The sequence below is a fragment of the Tigriopus californicus genome, chromosome 1 (genome assembly GCF_007210705.1).
Source record: "Tigriopus californicus strain San Diego chromosome 1, Tcal_SD_v2.1, whole genome shotgun sequence".
NCBI lineage: Eukaryota > Metazoa > Arthropoda > Copepoda > Harpacticoida > Harpacticidae > Tigriopus > Tigriopus californicus.
The window spans coordinates 13,574,136-13,591,858 of record NC_081440.1 but is presented as its reverse complement, the minus strand read 5'-3'; the positions used below and the strand labels follow the sequence as shown (position 1 = coordinate 13,591,858).

The 17,723-nt window shown below is 45.1% G+C and overlaps 2 protein-coding genes across 4 annotated transcripts; both read left to right on the top strand.

Moving 5' to 3' along the window:
• The first annotated feature begins 684 nt into the window (after positions 1-684).
• Positions 685-10,908, top strand: LOC131893251 (F-box/LRR-repeat protein 16-like). Of its 2 annotated transcripts, none has more exons than XM_059243232.1 (7): positions 685-841; positions 5,315-5,921; positions 6,897-7,287; positions 7,445-8,139; positions 9,069-9,264; positions 9,373-9,521; positions 9,889-10,908. In XM_059243232.1, exons 2-7 carry the CDS (start codon positions 5,405-5,407, stop codon positions 10,035-10,037), a joined length of 2,097 nt encoding a protein of 698 aa, XP_059099215.1. In that variant the 5' UTR covers positions 685-841; positions 5,315-5,404; the 3' UTR covers positions 10,038-10,908. The 2 variants fall into 2 exon arrangements, with proteins under 2 accessions (XP_059099215.1, XP_059099223.1); XM_059243240.1 differs by lacking the exon at positions 685-841 and adding an exon at positions 4,010-4,718.
• An 881-nt stretch (positions 10,909-11,789) lies between these two features.
• On the top strand, positions 11,790-17,502 carry LOC131893201 (tectonin beta-propeller repeat-containing protein 1-like). Of its 2 annotated transcripts, XM_059243174.1 has the most exons (17): positions 11,790-12,184; positions 12,257-12,457; positions 12,532-12,684; positions 12,754-12,920; positions 12,995-13,101; positions 13,159-13,611; positions 13,678-13,892; positions 13,962-14,324; positions 14,391-14,618; positions 14,703-14,738; positions 14,850-15,006; positions 15,074-15,576; positions 15,651-15,770; positions 15,831-16,108; positions 16,180-16,468; positions 16,644-17,240; positions 17,308-17,502. In XM_059243174.1, exons 1-17 carry the CDS (start codon positions 11,975-11,977, stop codon positions 17,350-17,352), a joined length of 4,122 nt encoding a protein of 1,373 aa, XP_059099157.1. In that variant the 5' UTR covers positions 11,790-11,974; the 3' UTR covers positions 17,353-17,502. The 2 variants fall into 2 exon arrangements, with proteins under 2 accessions (XP_059099157.1, XP_059099166.1); XM_059243183.1 differs by lacking the exon at positions 14,703-14,738 and having other exon boundaries at positions 11,791-12,184.
• Positions 17,503-17,723: the final 221 nt, after the last annotated feature.

Below are 17,723 nucleotides of genomic sequence, written 5' to 3'. Positions count from 1 at the left end.
GACCACCCAATTAGACGTCATATCGTCGGGCCCACACCTATCAAACGTTTCTATTCAGTCAGACAGAAGTCAAATTGAAAACGAGGTTAACTGAAGAGCCAGGCTTCGACGGTTCGATTACGAGGGTCAACATGTATATGTCTGGTTCCTTTCGAGCCACTTCCACGTCCATTTACTCTATACGGTATACTCTAAAACGAAGTCAGTGCCTAGTACCCGTACGTACACATGGCTCAAAACTAGTAATACTGCAACTCCATGGCTGAGCCATCAAGTTCGCCAGGAAAGGAAGAGATCGAAAAAATACACTGCGTGGTTGAAGAAGAGCGGAAAGTCCTCCCGTGGAATTGGAAGGGATTTTTCTTGGCGCTTGGCTGTTCCAAACGAGGAACCACCAAGAACAGTAGTCCCTCGCCAGGAAGGAACCAAGCTCGTCTGGTCTCCATCTCGTCCTGTTCTTGTTCGTCTTTGGTGAGAAAGCAGAGAAAGTCCGTCCAGAACACGAGGAATCGAAGAAATCCAAGGCGACTCGAGGCGGTGGGACCAAGTGGAACACTCACGTCCACACACACTTTACACTCACTCATGCACGCTCGCTCGCTCGCTCGCTCCGAGGGAAAAGGGACGAAAAACTGAGACCAAAGGAGAAGAGGGCATCTTTTCTCCTTCTCTCCCTCTGTTTCTCTTTCTTCAGTCGCCACAACCGACGGTGAAGACTACCAAAAAGTGTTGGCACAACAAATAGGAACAAAAGGTGAAACGAAAACGGCAGGAAGAGCAAATTTGAAATCGTGTTTTTCATTCCTCGATCCTCGTCCCATTCCATGGAGTTCCTGACCTGGTAAGACACAACGAGCACAGATCAATCTTGAACGAGCCATCGGGCATTGAGTGCATTTAGACGTCATCTGTCAATTTTGCCCGGAGTTTGTCCGGCGCAAACAGTCCGAAAACCAACATGGGAAATGGAATTCCGATATGGCCCAACAGACCTTTGGGAGTGAGGGGCCATTGGGGGACGAAATATCAATAACAGGGCCTCAGGCTTGGTTGCTTACCTCGTGGGTGGAATCGACAGATTAGCCGAATATTCAATGGAATAGGGCACCAACTAGAAAGCCACCGCAAGTATTTTCTCACCTCCCATGTGAAAGACTCAATCAAGCTGAAAATTAGATCTCCTAACAGGCTTTAGGGTCCAGGGTGATCTATATGCAAATATTGGAGCCTTTCGATCCGATCCTGCAATGAGACTTGGGCGACCAGGCCTCAAAAGGCTCTTTGATGAGTTCTGAAATTGATACATTCCTGCTCAAACGCAAACTTCTCTAATGGCCATGAAGATAGGGAGATGCTCCCCATACAAAGACTAAAAACCATTTGATCAAGATGAAAGGGCGAAATGTGAGTTGTTTTCTTGAGCCCCTGAGATGCACCCCGAGAAACGGAAACACACTTCTTGGGGTTCTGGGAAGCTGGTAGAGATGAAAATATTCCCCAAGGTGATATTCTTCAAGATCTCGTCGTTTCTCTTGGCTTCACCTCATCCTGGAGAGGATTAGCAGCACGAAAAGAAAACAAAGACACACTCGCCATGGTGATTTAAGTACCGTCCGAGCTTTTTCATAAGTTTTCGTGAAAACAGAAATGTGAGATTTCCATTCCAATTCATGAGGTCAAGCGATGCAAAAATGGAAATTGGTTGTGGTTGTCAATTGAGCTGATGACGAGTTTTATTCTTACTGAGTAGATTGGGGTTGACAATACAGTGCTTGACTTTTGATCACCTGTTTTTGAATCACAAGTCACACAATTAGTCAGCAAAATGCCAGATGCCAGCCACAAAAACATCTTACTTGAGTTGAAAGTGTAACTCTGAAAATAAAAGGAACCTGTGCTAAGTGACATACAGTACAGGGCCAGTCAAGAAAAGGCTACACAACTGGGCCGAATCATTTTTGGTGAGGAGGGAAAGAAGAGTATTTTTTTTAATACCTTCTAAAGTGACAGAACTCTCTTAGCGTATTATGAAAAGTATAAGCATTACCAACGCAAAATTCCACAGCTTGAATCTTATCGCTCTAGGGTTAGATCCATGCCAAGTTATGAACATAATTATAAGCAAGAAATCGCTGCTTATGAAAGCTGACCAAGGAGATCATCAGATAAAAAAATTCATTCACCGGAACAAGCAACATCGTTAAGCACTACCAAGTGAACAAAATACAAAGACTCTTTCTCATGAAAAACATTACTCAAATAAATCCTTTGATGCATTAGAAAAGAGAGAAAGATGCCAACATTTGTGTTAAGAAGTGTTTCAATTATCGTAAGTATATGAAGGCATGGTCCTCAACGAGATCGGAAAGTTAATTTGTGGGCTTTAATCTTTAATCATCCAATTATTCGAACTATCTCAACGCAAAACAGCATATTCCAATTCATTTGGGCCGTAAAAGCGCTCCAAATCCAGCATTTTGGTTTGCCGGAACAAAATTCAATTTCAGAGCTTTTAGAGGAATAGTTCAGGAACGACAATGTTTTTGAAATGTACTAATGGGGTTGGCATGAAGCTCTTGTAGTCTCAAGACCATGAATTAGGATCCTCGAATTAGGATGTACTGAATCGTGGATCTGGGAGACACATCTTATTTCACCTTCTGAACTCCTCTAAGAATAAATTTGTTCGAAGGGAAGCGAAAGAAATTTCGTGCCGCATTCTCGTATCTGCTTCGTTTAATCTCAAGTTTATTCAGTCCCCAAGAGCATTGTGCACTTTCAGTCGATGTTTGGATGTATTCAAGAAGAGTATAACCAGTTTTTTGCCTACCCATTACGTCTATCTATGGACAGACAATCCAGCGTGCGGAGGCGGGAAATCTCAAACCACCTAGCAATGGTCCAAAAATGGCTCCATGTTCCCGCCAACCAAAGTCCATTATCACCTTATGTGGTAGGGCTTGTACGTGGATCTGGATTTAATTATGCAACCTTTGGTGTTAGCCTGACGTGAGTGGATGAGTGATCATCTACGCACCCATTGGAACCCAAACCAGTGGAACAACTCGGACTCGCCCAAATCCAATCTCTGACCTCGTTCTCATGCACATTACATGTGGCTTTGGAGTGAATGGTACCAGACCACAAAAAACGGTAGATGTCCTTCTCGTCGTCCACTAAATTGCCTCTATTAGGGGATTTCTAGACGAGCAGAGCTGGTAAACTAGAAGGTTGGAACCCTTCCTCATTATTGAGATTAAAGTCAACTCGTAATGGGAGAAATTGCCCAAATCCCCTAGATTAGCTGCCAAAAAAAAGATCCACCGTAAACTGGTTTCGAACTCGCGGGATTTGCGCGAAGCGAAACAATCGACTGACGTCAGTGCAAAAAAAGGGAGACTTAAAATGAAGATTTAAAATTTGCACAAAATGAGCCGATGGATTATAGTGGTTCTTTTATTTTGGGCAAAGCCTTGCCGTCACCAAAACACTTTTGTATCAATATTACGTCAAAAGCTAGCATATACCAATCATCACTCACTTTGAGACATCCGCAAGTAGGACCCAAATTCTAAAAGTTGTCTCGAATCACTTCAACGTTCTTACAGGTATACAGTTCAGCGTTGTACTTCAGGCTGTTTGTTCCCATTTGACTTTTCGATTTCGAATTCCCGTCTGCCACGGACCATTGACAACGTAATTGACACAATGATGGACAGGTTTCTGGCTCCTTCCAACATGCAAGGCTCAAATGAAAAGTTCTGCTTTTCACTTTACTATCTTTCGACTTCAAATGGGTTCACTCTCCGTGGCTCCAAGAGAGGCCGGCTAATTTTTGGGAACTTTAATTTCTCTAAAGGAGGACGAGGGTGCTCGCTCCTGGCCGCGGGCACGCGTTCACCGGGTCCAATGGAACAAACACACTTGAGGTGACCAGAACCCAGTGGGACAAAGAGAGATTTCACTTGGCTTGGAAAGGTCATCATTTCTTGTACCTTAATTTTATGATCTTAACATCGATCAGAGCGTGTTCGAAAACTTGTGACCTTCAGTGAATAGGGCTCTTTCGCGGTCGGGTACTAATTCCCAAGACGAGAAAGCCCCACAGCCGGCTTTTATCACCACCCTCGTCCCCCTTCCTGGCTATGAAGAGGAGGGCACTCTTGGAAATGAGGAAGACGACCAAGACTCGGAGAGGCACATTTGGTGGTAATGTTCTTTCGAACAGGGGGTTATCACCACGAGGGCAGAAAGGACTTAGATAGTAACGAACCGATGAGAGAGAGGAGAGAGCGACAGAGAAAGAGGGCCACATTAAGAGGAGGTCCCTTCCATTCACCACTACTGGATACCCCCAGTATTATGCTATGAACTGGATAGAGGGAAGGAAGAGCGAGAGAGAGAGAGAAAGAGAAAGAGAAAGAGAAAGAGAAAGAGAAAGAGAAAGAGAGAGAGAGAGAGAGAGAGAGAGAGAGAGAGAGAGAGAGAGAGAGAGAGAGCTCGATAGTGGTCGTACCTCGTAGACTTACTTACGTACTCGGGGTAGGGACGTGGTAGCGTAGATGGTGCTCAGTAGGACCCAGGGCAACATTGCTACTCTGAAAGGAGCGAGAAACCTAATGAAGCGCGTACCCACCAAGGATTGGCAAATGTCAAGTTGTGTTTGAACTCGGAGTCCTTTCCGAATAGCAGGAAGATTCCTTCCAAACGTGGAGAAGGTAAGACCCAGGATATTCAGTGGATAACAGGTGAACAACCCGCAAAAGTGAATACGTGCTTGAAACGGGGAGTATCTTCATAGGGTTCAGATTGTCGGGCGCACAGATGTGCCACGGCACGTAAAAGGTCCCTTGAGATGAAGGAGCGAGGTAGTGGTATCAATTTCCCTGTTGAGCTTTCGGTTTTGTTCAAATGATCTGTTCAGGCTGATTGTATGTACACGATTTTTTAGTGAGACCAGAATGCCGAGAGAGAAGGTCGGGAAAAGACACAAGGCAGAACAACATCCTTCGACCTTCTTACTTCGACTTAATCTTGTTTTCCCGCGGCAAGACTCGGCTCAAGTTCACCGAAGGAAGAAATCTAAGTCGATCTAATCAGATTAATCCTTCCACCAAAACTATTTTCGGCTTGAACCCTTCCTTCACTCTTTCCAGTCAGAACCATGAGCTATTCGGTTCCGTCATTCAAGATCATCAAGACACGAGGAGAAGTGGGAGTGGGAGTGGGAGTGGGAGTAAATTTAGGTTCAGAAACCCGTTATTTAAGACCAGAGGCTCTTTTAATTCATTGCTGCGTCTTTCCTCAATTGCAGGCTTCCAATACCAATGTGATCTCACGCCAGACCACAACTTTGAGGCAACCATAGGCGTTTTGTTCTCGCTGTGGCCTCACAGCCTCGGAAATGAGCAGTGGAGGTGGACCAGGCGTGGTTGAGCGGGCCTCCAAAGAGATCTCCCGTCGGATTCACTCACTCGGTTTCAAGTCTTCATCCTCCAAACGGACCAAGTCGGTGGACTCGGATCCAAACTCCCCCATAGTCCCGTCCGATAGTATTTCCGCTTCAACGACAGCGGCTGTCGACAAACTCAACGGCAATGAGGTCCCCACGGACAGCTCGCCCTCAACGTCCTCTTCTACGGGGATGTCCTCCAAAATGGGGACCATCATTAAGGGTAGTGTTATGGACAAAGTGACCCACGTGTTTGGATCAGCCGGAATGGGAAACTCAAATAACAAAGACAAACAGGCCGCTGCAGCAGCTACAGCCGCAGCAGCAGCCACGGCTACAACGGTAGCTGCTAATCAGGCGTCGGACAACTCAACCAAAGTATCCACGGGCAATACGAGTGGCACCAACACTGAGTCTAAAGATGTCGGACCTGGTGATGGGTCTAACAATGGTATAAACATTCCAAAAGGTAAGGTCCCTCTGAAAATTTGATTCTTGCTTGTCCAATGTCAGTTTTCTCGTGAAAGAAAAGAGGGACATCCCTTTTAGAGGATAACGGTCTCGATTGATCGCGGCTTGCCATATTCCCAAAGGCCTTTTTGAGGGTCATGGTAACTTTGGGAAGAAAAAGGGCCTTCAAACAGAGGTTGTAAGCTTGATTTATGCCCCCTTTGGGCCCTTTCTTGGCCAGATGCAGAAAAACACTCGCAGTCCTCAGCAAGAGAACTAAAAGGATTGATCGCTTTCAGAAATTGGACCAAACAGCGAAAGTTTTCATCACAGATATGCAATACATGAGAGTTTGTCCCACTCATCAGTATTCTGGGATAGATCTCGGTCAGAGCTGTCACCCCATGAATGAATGCTGCATGCCTTTTTCTGCTTCGACAATCGTCATTAAACAAGGGTTGACAAGTTGGATGGCAGATGGATTGGTTGGGGGGAAATGGCAAGTGATAAGAAAACGAGTCAAATTTTCCACGATATCATGTCGACTGGAGAGAGTTTTGAGAATCGGAGCCACAAGTTTCTATCATGATTAGTTTGATTACAAGATCCAACGGGAGGCCTCATTATTTCTATTGAACGCTAACGAACTCTAGTTAAATTCGGTTCCGGACGACTTGGCAAACAAGACTCAAACGCCCTCATTCTGTCCTTGTCAGACTATACTATTAGTATCCACATGACCCTTGCCAAGAAAAAGTCGTGGCCCATTATCAGATAGTCAGCGGAAGCGAGATGAATATCCTTGGAAATTATTTTCAAAGAAGTATCACAAAGAGCCTTGTGAACGAATTTTAGAATATCTCTTCTGTCTACTAATAGACTGGCATGAGCCTTTGATTCCACCCTGTTATAGCCAATGTCGAAATTGCATGTTTTTCATGCACAAGTCCACCCACATTCGCTCATTTCTGAAGATTTGTGGTAATCCTTTCAGGAGCTGTGGCAAATGGACGTGCCAAATTTGAGGCCAACACCCAAAAGAGTGCCTCGCCCGAGAAACCCATGAGGTTCTTCACGTCCCGATCTCGCTCCAACTCTCCAATGCTGTCGGTCAAGACGCCCAAGGTTCCCAACTCAAATAATGCAGCCAAGGACTCAAATCCAACCCAAGGAGGAACAGTTTCTGGAACTGTTTCCAGTGGAACACCAATTTTGGGCAAGAAGGCAAAATCGACACCCGTGGCTACTCCCGGCTCAACAGCCTCGGTTGCCACAGGAAATACAAAGACGTCCTTGGAAGTCACATCCCCGACTTCCTTGAGCTCTGGAAAGTCCTTGCAGATCTCTCCGTTGTCAACGGCCAAACTCTTTCCCAAGATGAAGAGGTATGTAATCATTAACGTCATCCTCCAGAGTTCTTGGAAGGAAAAGACGCTCGATGGGTATCATTTCACCCTGGAGGAGCATCATTTTCCGCCTCATTTATATTCCTCAGCATTAGAACGAAAACTTCTTACCCCCAGGAATTCATCTCGTTTTCAGGTTTGTGCTGTGGGAGGAGATGTGGATGGACTACAAATTTCTGGTGAAATTTTTCTGGTATTTCACTTATCAAGAACGCTATGCATTGGCTCAAGTGTGCAAGCGTTGGCGGGAGGTTCTGTATCAACCTTGTTTCTGGAGCGAGCTGAGGCCGGTTCTTCATACTCGAACCATCCGGAATTGGACGGATAATGAGCCGATGCTTCGCGAGATGAAGCAACACTACTTCAACTCGCTCAAGCTCCGTGGATTCGAGACAATGGTCCTCCTCAATGCCAACGACGCCGACGTCTTCGATTTCATTCAGAACTTTCCTCACGGTGCCAAACATGTCTACGGACTCATTCTCAGGTGTTGCAATCTCTCGGATAGGGGGCTGGAGGCGCTCGTGGAATTCCTCCAAGGCCTCTACCAATTGGAGATTTGTGGATGTAATGAGATCACCGAACAAGGCCTTTGGTCCAGCCTCCATCCCCGACTGATCTCTATGACAATCAATGACTGTATCAATGTGGCAGATGAATGCATTTGTGCCGTGACTCAGCTTCTGCCCTCCCTGTACGAGTTCAACTTACAGGCTTACCATGTGACAGACTCGGCTCTGAGCTACTTCAGCCCAAAGCAAACGGGGACTCTCAATGTCCTCAGGCTACAATCATGTTGGGAAATCACAAACCATGGCGTCGTGAACATCGGTGAGTATCGTGAAAACCCATTGTGTCTGGAATCTAAATCCACGCACTTTTCGCATGTCATTCAAAGGCAGCGTGCGTAGGAGTTGGCACACTACTGTCTGTCACTCACGTACTATGCATGCAAGAGAAAGGCGAGTTAAAAAGGGCTTTCAAGCTTTTCCAAACGTTCCATCTCTCTGGGCGGCAATATCATCGCTTTTCAATTTTCAACGTGGGAAGCAACAAATATTTACTCCCGCAAATCAAGGAAAACCTCGGCTTAAATTCTTGATTGGGACCAATTTTTCGAGGAGATCTGGTTTGGCTGGGAGACTCACAAATATCAAAATTTCTCTTCAAATCGAGCGATTGGTGCTGAATCACTTCTCAGAAGATGGCTTCAAGAATGCGTCAATCTTGGTGGGAAAAAAAACAAGTCCAAGTTTCGCCCAATGGAGCATCAAGTGGAAGGTTGGAATCAGACGGATTTTCTTGCTTGACAGTCTCCTTTCTCTCGAACCAAGTTCAGTCCATTGAGCCCAACTTTTCAAGGATGATTCTAAAAGTTTTCCGGGGACGAAATTCTTTTTTCAAACTTCCACGGAAAGAGGCAGGCTAATTCAAAAAGATGGATACTTTCTCCAACATGGCTCTTGTTCACCGAGGGAAATATGGATTTAGATTTCCTCGAACCCGTCACTCTATTGAGAACAAAAGCTATTTCTGGATTTGCTGGTAGATATCATTAAACAATCGAGTCCTGAGTCTTTACAAAATGATCACTGTTCTACCACTGGATTTCACATCAATTATTGGCAGATTTATCTCGCTAAAATCCTTTCCAAATGAAAAAGAACTTTAGTTGCGAAACGGCTTGAACTTCAATATTGTCAAGGGGATTGAAGCACTTGAGAAATTTCATCACATGACAGTTGTGACATCTCTTTCAGTTCACACCCTTCCAAACCTGACAGTTCTTTCATTGTCTGGCTGCTCCAAGATAACCGACGATGGGATCGAGCTCATAGCGGAGAATCTTCGCAAACTCCGATCCTTGGACGTGTCTTGGTGCCCACGGGTCACCGATGCGGCCCTCGAATACATAGCCTGCGATCTCAATCACCTGGAAGAGCTCACATTGGATCGGTAAGACATTCCTCTACGCTTTGATCATTGCTACAATGGACCCAAGGATTATGTAGCAAGTTATAGTACGCGTATCCTAAATTTGAATGCATCTTGTCCGCTTTCCAGATGTGTGCACATAACGGACATCGGGATTGGTTATATTTCCACGATGCTAGCACTCCATACTCTTTTTCTGCGGTGGTGCACTCAAATCAGGGATTTCGGGTTACAACACATCTGTGGAATGAGGTCCATGCAGATCTTGTCATTGGCAGGTCAGTGAAACTATTGAAAAGTACACAACATGCCAAACATTCTGGCTATCTTGGGCTCGAATCTAGAGCACCTGCTGCCCAACAATAGATTGTCCACAAGGAAATGTCTGCTGGTGGAACTCCATTGGCGAGTAAGTGGCAACTATGTACCTACGTATCTACGTACAGTACAGTACAGTATGTAACAAATAATGAACCGCCACTGGACAAAAATGTGTTTACCGAGCAAACAAAGCCAGGTGGATGCGTGTAAATGAGAGGCAGACACTCGTTCAGAATATGGAGAACATCGATGATGATTGGTTGTCAAATGCATGCAGATCTTTGAAGTATCTCGCAAATGACGTTAAGACTTGTGTCGTTTCAGGCTGTCCCCTCTTGACTTCGAGTGGTCTCTCCAATCTTGTGCAACTTCGTCATCTCTCTGAACTTGAACTCACAAACTGCCCAGGGGCCACGACCGAACTCATTGACTACCTTAGGCAGAATCTTCCAAATGCTCTAGTTTTGGACTAAACACACAGACAAATCTTCATTCACTGCTGAATGGAAGTCCCCATCTTTGGTAAATGTTTATATTTTGTATACCCAACAACTGTCCTCTCCCAGAAAAAAGAAAGCGTGGTCGTCATCTCGAAAGTTGGATCGTGCAAAATAAAGTACAACCAAGTGACCCGAGCCCCCCCAATTGTCCCACTGATACCACTAGTAACAAGAAGAAATTACCCCCCCACCCTCACCCCACCCTCTGTAATCCAACTATGAACACTCAAATGTTCAAAATGCCACTATCTCAACCGTCATATCATCACGCATCCATTATTTCATGTGACTGATCCACCAGCCCACCCCTAATCCCGAACTAGCCCTCCAAAAATCATGGATTTTCTAACACTGTCGAAGTTTGTACGGAATAGCTATTTTTCTGAAGAGCACATGGGTCGAACGTAGAATGAACGGATTCGGCGGGCCTTTGGAGGGAGTCCGGGATGACACTATTTATGTAGAAAAGGAACGAGATACAGCTATACAGCTATCCCCAAGAAGTTATGTCGATGTCATTGTCTCCATGTGTTCTAGTCATTCATGAAGTATTGCCACTGAACCAAAGTAATAATAATCCATCAGTCCCTCTTGAGGGGAATAATCATTTTCTTAGCACAATTACTGCGCATTATTAGGACTCGTGTCCGGATATGTGGTGTCCATTCGTTTCTGATGTTCGCTGCAATGGAAAGTCAGCATGATTTATTTCGCTCAGTTGAACCCGCCCTCAATTGTTTGTAATCAATTCATTCCAAAGTGTACACATTCGTTTCAGTCAGGTTTTGTGATCATTCCTTAATTTCTTGTGGATTAATAAACTCATTGCAAGACAAAAAGCGAACGGTGCTCAATGATTCTTCAAATCTGATTCTGAACCATTGGCATCTCCTAATCTCCAAGTAACGACATCTTTGAGTGAGGATTTAAAAAAAAGAAAAAAGACTGCTTAAAAATTGAGGGCCATCTTTGGTGTCTTATAAAAATGTCTCTCTTCACTCAAAGACTTGCTTGATGGCATTAAACCCAATGTTCATCTCATTACGAGGAACTATTTAGAAGCCTAGTGTCTCTTCATGTAATGAAAACGTTAGTTTCACTATGATCAAGCAATTACGAATTGTGGAGAAATATCTTCAAATGTGACCCTGGATTTCCTTCCACCCTGTATTCGATTTACGCCATATATTTGTGGAAAATGTGAGGTTTTTAAGCCGTCGAGTTGAAAAAAAAAATATGCACTTAAATGTGTTAAATTCGTTGAGTACAGTATCAAGGCCAGCACATAAATTAGTACTTACCATGTCACGCAACAATCAAAAGTGGCACGACTAAAGCTATTTAAAAAAAAAAATAAAAGGAAGCGAGACATCGAATCAAATGAACAACATAATTTATTTCCACAAATGTGAGTACGGTCTACTGTATGCACACCCCATCTTATGCCAACTTGGTGGATTTTCACCCCAAAAATCAACAAAAAAGAATCCTTGAAAATTCATCGCATTGGTCATTGTCTTTACATCAGCATTACTTTCTCAACTTACGATCGCATATTTGTCTTGAGCATCTTTTATCTTGATTTATCCACATCTGAACCAGGGTGTTACAAAGAGTTTCCTCCAAACGTTTGAAAGCCCTTCAATGGAACAGCTGATCGGACAGAAAATGACAAGGGAAGACAAACTCTAGACAAAATGAATGCCTGCTATGGCCTGCTAGTTGGCCGAGCAGCCAATAGCTGAGGGACCGTGAGGGACGGACAAGAAAGCCAGCTTAGTCCTTCAATACAGTACATAAGTTAACAAACAAACCCATCGTCCTCAATCATCCTCAGGTGGGTGGGTTCGTAGTTCTTACTGGCATCTAATCCGAGGACCCGCTCCATCATGAGCTCAGCTTAAAACATCATGATCCCCAACCAAACCTTATTTGGGGTCAACTCCAGTGGGCGGGTGTTGTATCTGGGGATAGATTCGCCCAAGTGGCTGGAGTTACCTTATGTGGGTCTGGAGTTCAAGCGGGTTTCCAGCGGAGGCAACACTTTGTGGGCCTTAGGCGGTGACCATCAGATCTACGTCTTTGTCTTTGGGGTCGAAGTCCCCATTCGCGTCCAGGAGGTGATTGATCATGGGCAATAATCCATCGTGAATCGAGCACGTTTAACGGAAATTGGTCTCTCTCTTGTGTAGCATACCTACGAGAATCAGCGTTGGAATCCGGTGGATGGATTCTGTAACAGCCTTTTGCCCACAGATCGTCCCAACTGGTCTTCGAAAGATGGCTTGGTGGGCAAACCCAAGGATCAAATCAAGCTACCCAGTTTGGCCTGGCAATGGGAGGGCGAGTGGTATGTGGATACCCACTTCAACGGCAAAGCCCTGGACAAGGATGTAAGTCCGATAATCATGCAGAGTGATCGCATTGATGAGCCTGACTTTGATAACCAAGTTGGTAATCCAATTAGGCTTGGACGTATAGCATTGACTTCCCCAGCGATTTTAGCCCCAAAAAGGGCTTTACTTCGTGCGTGAGACGTCGCAAATGGATCCGATATCGACGTTATGCGGCAACCAATTCCTGGGCCAGCTTGCCCGCCATTCATAAACACGTGTCCGAGGTAAATGAGTTGAATGAGCACGTAAAAGAAATCAATGATGATCATTGATGATGATGTTTCCAATCTTAGGAGCCATTTATTGACGTGTCCGTGGGTGGGCAAGAGATTCCCAATGGAGAGCCAGACGAGACGCTGGTTTGGGCCGTGACTGTCTTGGGTCGAGTTTTTGTGCGTCAGGGTGTTCGATCCAATTGTCCGGAAGGCACCGGATGGCTCCATATTACCACGCCGAATGGGTGAGACGGGTTAGGTTGCAACCGCCTAAGGTCAAACACGTTGATACAAGCTTTGGGGCATGTGTATTGGATAGGTGCGAGGTCAGTCAAATTTCGGTCTCTCCGTCCGGATTGGTGTGGGCGGTCACGTGGAATGGAAAAGCCTTGGTTCGCTTGGGCGTTTCTCGGATCAACCCCACTGGTGAGTGTTCTAAATTTGAGAGTAACGAAATCTTAAATTCATTGACGAGTGCTGTAGGTATGGTTTGGAGCGAAGTGGAAAGCCCAGATCCGTCTTCCCAACTCTCGCATATTTGTGTGGGTGAAAGTGCGGTATGGGCTCTGAGTCGGGATCGCCAAGTTTGGTTCCGCAATGGCATTCGAGCGGCATCGGCCAAGGATAGCGAAAGTCTGGCGAAAGGCTCCAAATGGATTGAGATGGTGGGTGAGCTCCAAATGTTATCTTTGGGTCCGGGCGATCAAGTGATGGGCATCACGGATGACGAGGACCACCAGATCGTGCTCCGAACCGGTGTCAACCCTTCCGATTTGTCGGGCAAAACCTGGAAGGCGATTTCGGCCACGCCTATCCGTCCTCGAAGCCAGAGTCAATCGAGTACAGCCTCCTCAAACTCCTCAGCTGCTGTGTACTCGGATAATTTTGCCAAGATTCCCGAGGAAAGTCCGGACATTAGGCCTAATGTTGCCTCTGGTAATAAAGCAAAAGAATGTTGATTCTACTGTCATAAATCTAAATCAATCCATGCTGATATTTTAGGTTCAAGCAACACTTTTTTTAAACAAACAGCATCGAAAATCGGTGAGTCGGTCACGAAAGACGTGATCGCTCAAACGGCCGGAATCGTGGCTGGACGAACCCTAGGTCGAATTCCGGTCTTGGGAGCCCCCCTGGCTATGGCAGCTAATAAGGCTGTGCGAGAAGAGATCCATAAAATACACTTTCCCAAAGACGAGGATGCATTTAGCTCAACCGTAGGTCAAAATCAACTCTTTAAGAACCTATTCTGGAATTCATCACCAATCTGTTGCAAATCCCACTAGGAAGACAACAATGCCGCGATCCCAGTGAATCAGAGCATGTATGCAAGTGCCATGGAGGATGTGGCCGCTTTAAAGTTAGCTGAGGCCATGGAGGAAGAGAAGAAGAACGAAGCCCAGGCCAAAGTGCAAAGATCCAACAGCCTTGTATCTGGTGACTTGATCCTGGATCGTGAAGATCGCTATGGCTTTGATGACGCCGTTTTTGACACGGGATTGAACGTGGACACGCCCCATTGGGTGTGGATTACGGCAGGGAGCTGCAAAATGGAACAGGGTCCTCCGAAATCCTGGTTAGTGGACGCAGCAGTGGCCTCTTCAGAGTTAAGTTTGGCCGGGGAATCCTGGAGGGTAAACATTCTGCAGGTAAGTGAAAATAGCAACTTCACTTAAAAGCATCTTGGAACAAGGCTGGATTGAAATGATTTTCAGCAATTGAGGGATAAGAATCAGGTGATCTCTGAATCTGACACATTCAAGCATTATAACGCGCCCATTGAGCGTACTTCCTGGATCAAAAAGGCCATGGTCAAAGCTCATAGTGGAGAAACGAGAGCCAAATGGGAATCGTCTATGGTTGAATTGGAACAAACGGGCAATCCCCAAGGAGGAATTGACTTTGGAACGCTCTCCATTTTTGGAACTTCGAAACGTAGCAAGGTAGGGCTGGCCGATTCGACGGCGATCTCAATTCTTGTCTGAGCAAATTATTCTCGTTGATTAACTACTTTTTGAAATCTTTAGGCATTGGCGAACAAGAAAATGCATGGCGAAGTAGAGGTAGTTGTTTTGTTCCTTTTACAGTGTGTGTGGCTGATGTGTTGCGTTGATTCATTTCATGAAATTGGTCATTGCCAATCAAAAGTATAATCTTTTTTACCTGCTTTTCAGGAACACCTTTCTTTGTTTGATATTACATGCGTTTGCCAAAGTGGTGACAAGACTTTGACCATTCACACAGCGAAACGAAGTCTCACTCTTCAACCTCTTCAAATCAAGTTCAGTGGAGATCTAGAGCTTGAAGAGTGGCAACGGGAAATATGCCATGGTACGTGTGTGGTGTTTTTAACATATTTTTTTACTTTTTTTTGTATTTCGGCCATGATGATTTGCAGGGATGAATTCGGTTCGGGGAATTGACGGTCCACCTTCCAAAGGAAGCACTTTTTCCGTGACAGCCCGAGGAGAAGTGACTGTTTTCGATCCCAAAGTCATGGAGGAAGGTGGTTTTGATCAGGAGATCAAGAAAGTGGATGGTCAATTCAGTCAGACAATCGCCATCGACGAGGATGAAACTCTGCCCTTGATCAGGTCCTTGGAGAACGGATTCATTCCGGGCACCGTGATGTCGTTCACTCTTCTGGTGAAGGAGCAATGCAAAAGATTCTCCATCAATCTTCAGACGGGCAAACCGGGCTTGGATTCAGATGTCGCCTTGCACCTCAATCCTAGAATTGAGCTTCGCCATACTGTATTGAATTCGAAGAAGTCCGGTGTTTGGGGGGAAGAAGAAAAACTTCCTTTAGCTGTCATCTCAGAGGATGGTCATGGATCTCAAATGTTTATCGAAGGACGAACCGTGCAGGTCATAATTAAAGCCGAGCCTGCACACTTCCTGGTAAAGATATTTTTGCTATGAGACATCACAAGTGTTAAGAGCCAACCTAGATTATCTTTTCCTCCGGTTTCCAGATCTTCGTCAATGGCACTCCATATGCCAAGTTCAAGCATCGGCTCAAAGCAGAAGACGTCACCCATTTCCGGTTGGAAGGCGATGTCGTTCCTAAATCTGCAGTTTATCATTCCAAATCGGTAAGTCAGTAAGATTGAGAAAAACTGATTTCCTTGGCATTGGTAATTTTTCTGTTCCAGTTGGTGATTCCACCTAATAAAATGTATTGGAGAATTCTGGGCGGAGGTCACTTCCTTGAAATCACCTCCAGCCAAGTGGGTGTGACTTGGGCATTGGGATATGACTCTGTTCCTTGGGTCTACACTGGTGGGTGGGGAGGAGCTCATTTCCAAGGTGTTGCCAGTAGCAAATTTGGCATTAATCCTATTGAGGACACAAAATACATGTACATCTACGAAAATCAACGCTGGAACCCGGTCACAGGATTCACTGCCAATGGATTATTGCCCACCGACAGGTAATGATGTCATAAGTGATGATTCTTTGTGTCATGATTGTTCAAATGATTCGTCCAAATTCCTCGTTTAGGAATGCATGGAGCGATCGGACTGGAAAGATTCCACTTCCCAAGGAAAGTATAAAAGTACCTTCCCTTCACTGGCAATGGATATCGGATTGGTTGATCGATTACACCACGCCAGGAGGTCTAGATCACGATGGTTGGCAATATGCTACTGACTTCCCGGCCTCATACCATGGAAAATTGAAGTTCACGGATTATGTTAGAAGGCGTCGTTGGACAAGGAAATGTCGCCTTCAAACGCACGGACCTTGGAAATGTCTGGGATCTACAAAACTCATTTGTGTCACCATGCAAGTAAGGCATGCCAGAAGTTGCAAGTAATATTGTTGAGAAACGTGTGTCAAAAAAAAAAAAGAAAATATGGTCCTCGTAGAGTTTTGAAGATTTCAAATAGTTGAGGACTTGGATGAAGTGTCAAATTACAAGGCCCAAATTTTGATAAACTTGCAACATGTTCTTTTACCTTTAGAATCGCCCTGGAACGGATGCCGTCGATTTGTGGGCCATCGCCTCCAATGGAGATGCCTTACTCCGTCAAAATGTTCATGCTCGATGCCCTGAGGGCACAGCTTGGACCCATGTGTCGTGTGACGTGCCATTCCAAAGCATTAGCATGGGCGAGGGCGGGAAGCTTTGGGCCATTGGAAATGACGGCCACGCCTACTTTCGAATTGGCCTCTCCCAAGAGTGTCCCTCTGGTCAAACTTGGCTTCAAGTACAGAAACCAGGCGTTTCCCCTGGATCCGCTTTGCGACAGGTGTCGGTGGGTCATGAAAACTTGGTCTGGGTCTTAGATCAAGCCAATAAACTATATCTAAGGATGGAAGTGACGCGAGTGTTCCCTGAGGGAACTTGTTGGCATCTGGTGTGTGCCGATCAGGTCAAATCCATTTCAGCTCACGGTCGTGAACTTTGGGCCACATTAGATGGAATATCGTCCAGCTCTTTAGTCAATGGGCTGGCCAATGCCCTTCAAGGCGTGGCTCAGGTTCGTGGGATCAAGGCGAGGCGAAGTGGAATCACGCCTGGAAACCTTTTTGGGTCTGGATGGGATATTGCAGTCGGGGTAAGTGGGGAAAGAGAAAAGAGTATTGATGCTTTTATCTAAATGAGGGGTGATTGTGCCTTTGCAGGGAGGGTGGAAGCAAGTAACTATTCGAGGAAAAACCCGTGAATAATATTCATTACCCTTTAGCGTGAACCTAGTGGAGTATTTTTGCTGTTCTTGACGTTTCATTCTCTGGCTTTCTTCTCGAAAAACAAAACATAGATATACAATATTGTTATTCTTATTGCTGTTCAACGAAATAAATTTTTTGATCAACATACACTTTTGAACAATAAATTCATCTTTTTGAGTCACTTACTGAAGAAATAACTTTGGTGTTCCTGTTGTACGGTCAACGATTTTTTTAAGGCGCTCATTATCAGTAAGAAACGAGGTGTATTTGGAGTATGTCTTGCTTTTTCTCTTGATTGGCTTACCATTAATTGTAATGCTTTTGCAAAAAACGGTATTTCATGTGTTTAAGCCGATAGAACGGTTTCG

What these genes read in the sequence shown, in the direction of transcription:
- LOC131893251 (XM_059243232.1), top strand. Translation starts at nt 5,405, where the DNA reads ATGAGCAGTGGAGGTGGACCAGGCGTGGTTGAGCGGGCCTCCAAAGAG. An exon ending in GAAGAGCTCACATTGGATCG is followed by an intron (nt 9,265 to 9,372) that starts GTAAGACATTCC and finishes TCCGCTTTCCAG; the next exon opens with ATGTGTGCACATAACGGACA. An exon ending in GCAGATCTTGTCATTGGCAG is followed by an intron (nt 9,522 to 9,888) that starts GTCAGTGAAACT and finishes GTGTCGTTTCAG; the next exon opens with GCTGTCCCCTCTTGACTTCG.
- LOC131893201 (XM_059243174.1), top strand. Translation starts at nt 11,975, where the DNA reads ATGATCCCCAACCAAACCTTATTTGGGGTCAACTCCAGTGGGCGGGTG. An exon ending in AAATGCATGGCGAAGTAGAG is followed by an intron (nt 14,739 to 14,849) that starts GTAGTTGTTTTG and finishes CCTGCTTTTCAG; the next exon opens with GAACACCTTTCTTTGTTTGA. An exon ending in GGATTATTGCCCACCGACAG is followed by an intron (nt 16,109 to 16,179) that starts GTAATGATGTCA and finishes TTCCTCGTTTAG; the next exon opens with GAATGCATGGAGCGATCGGA.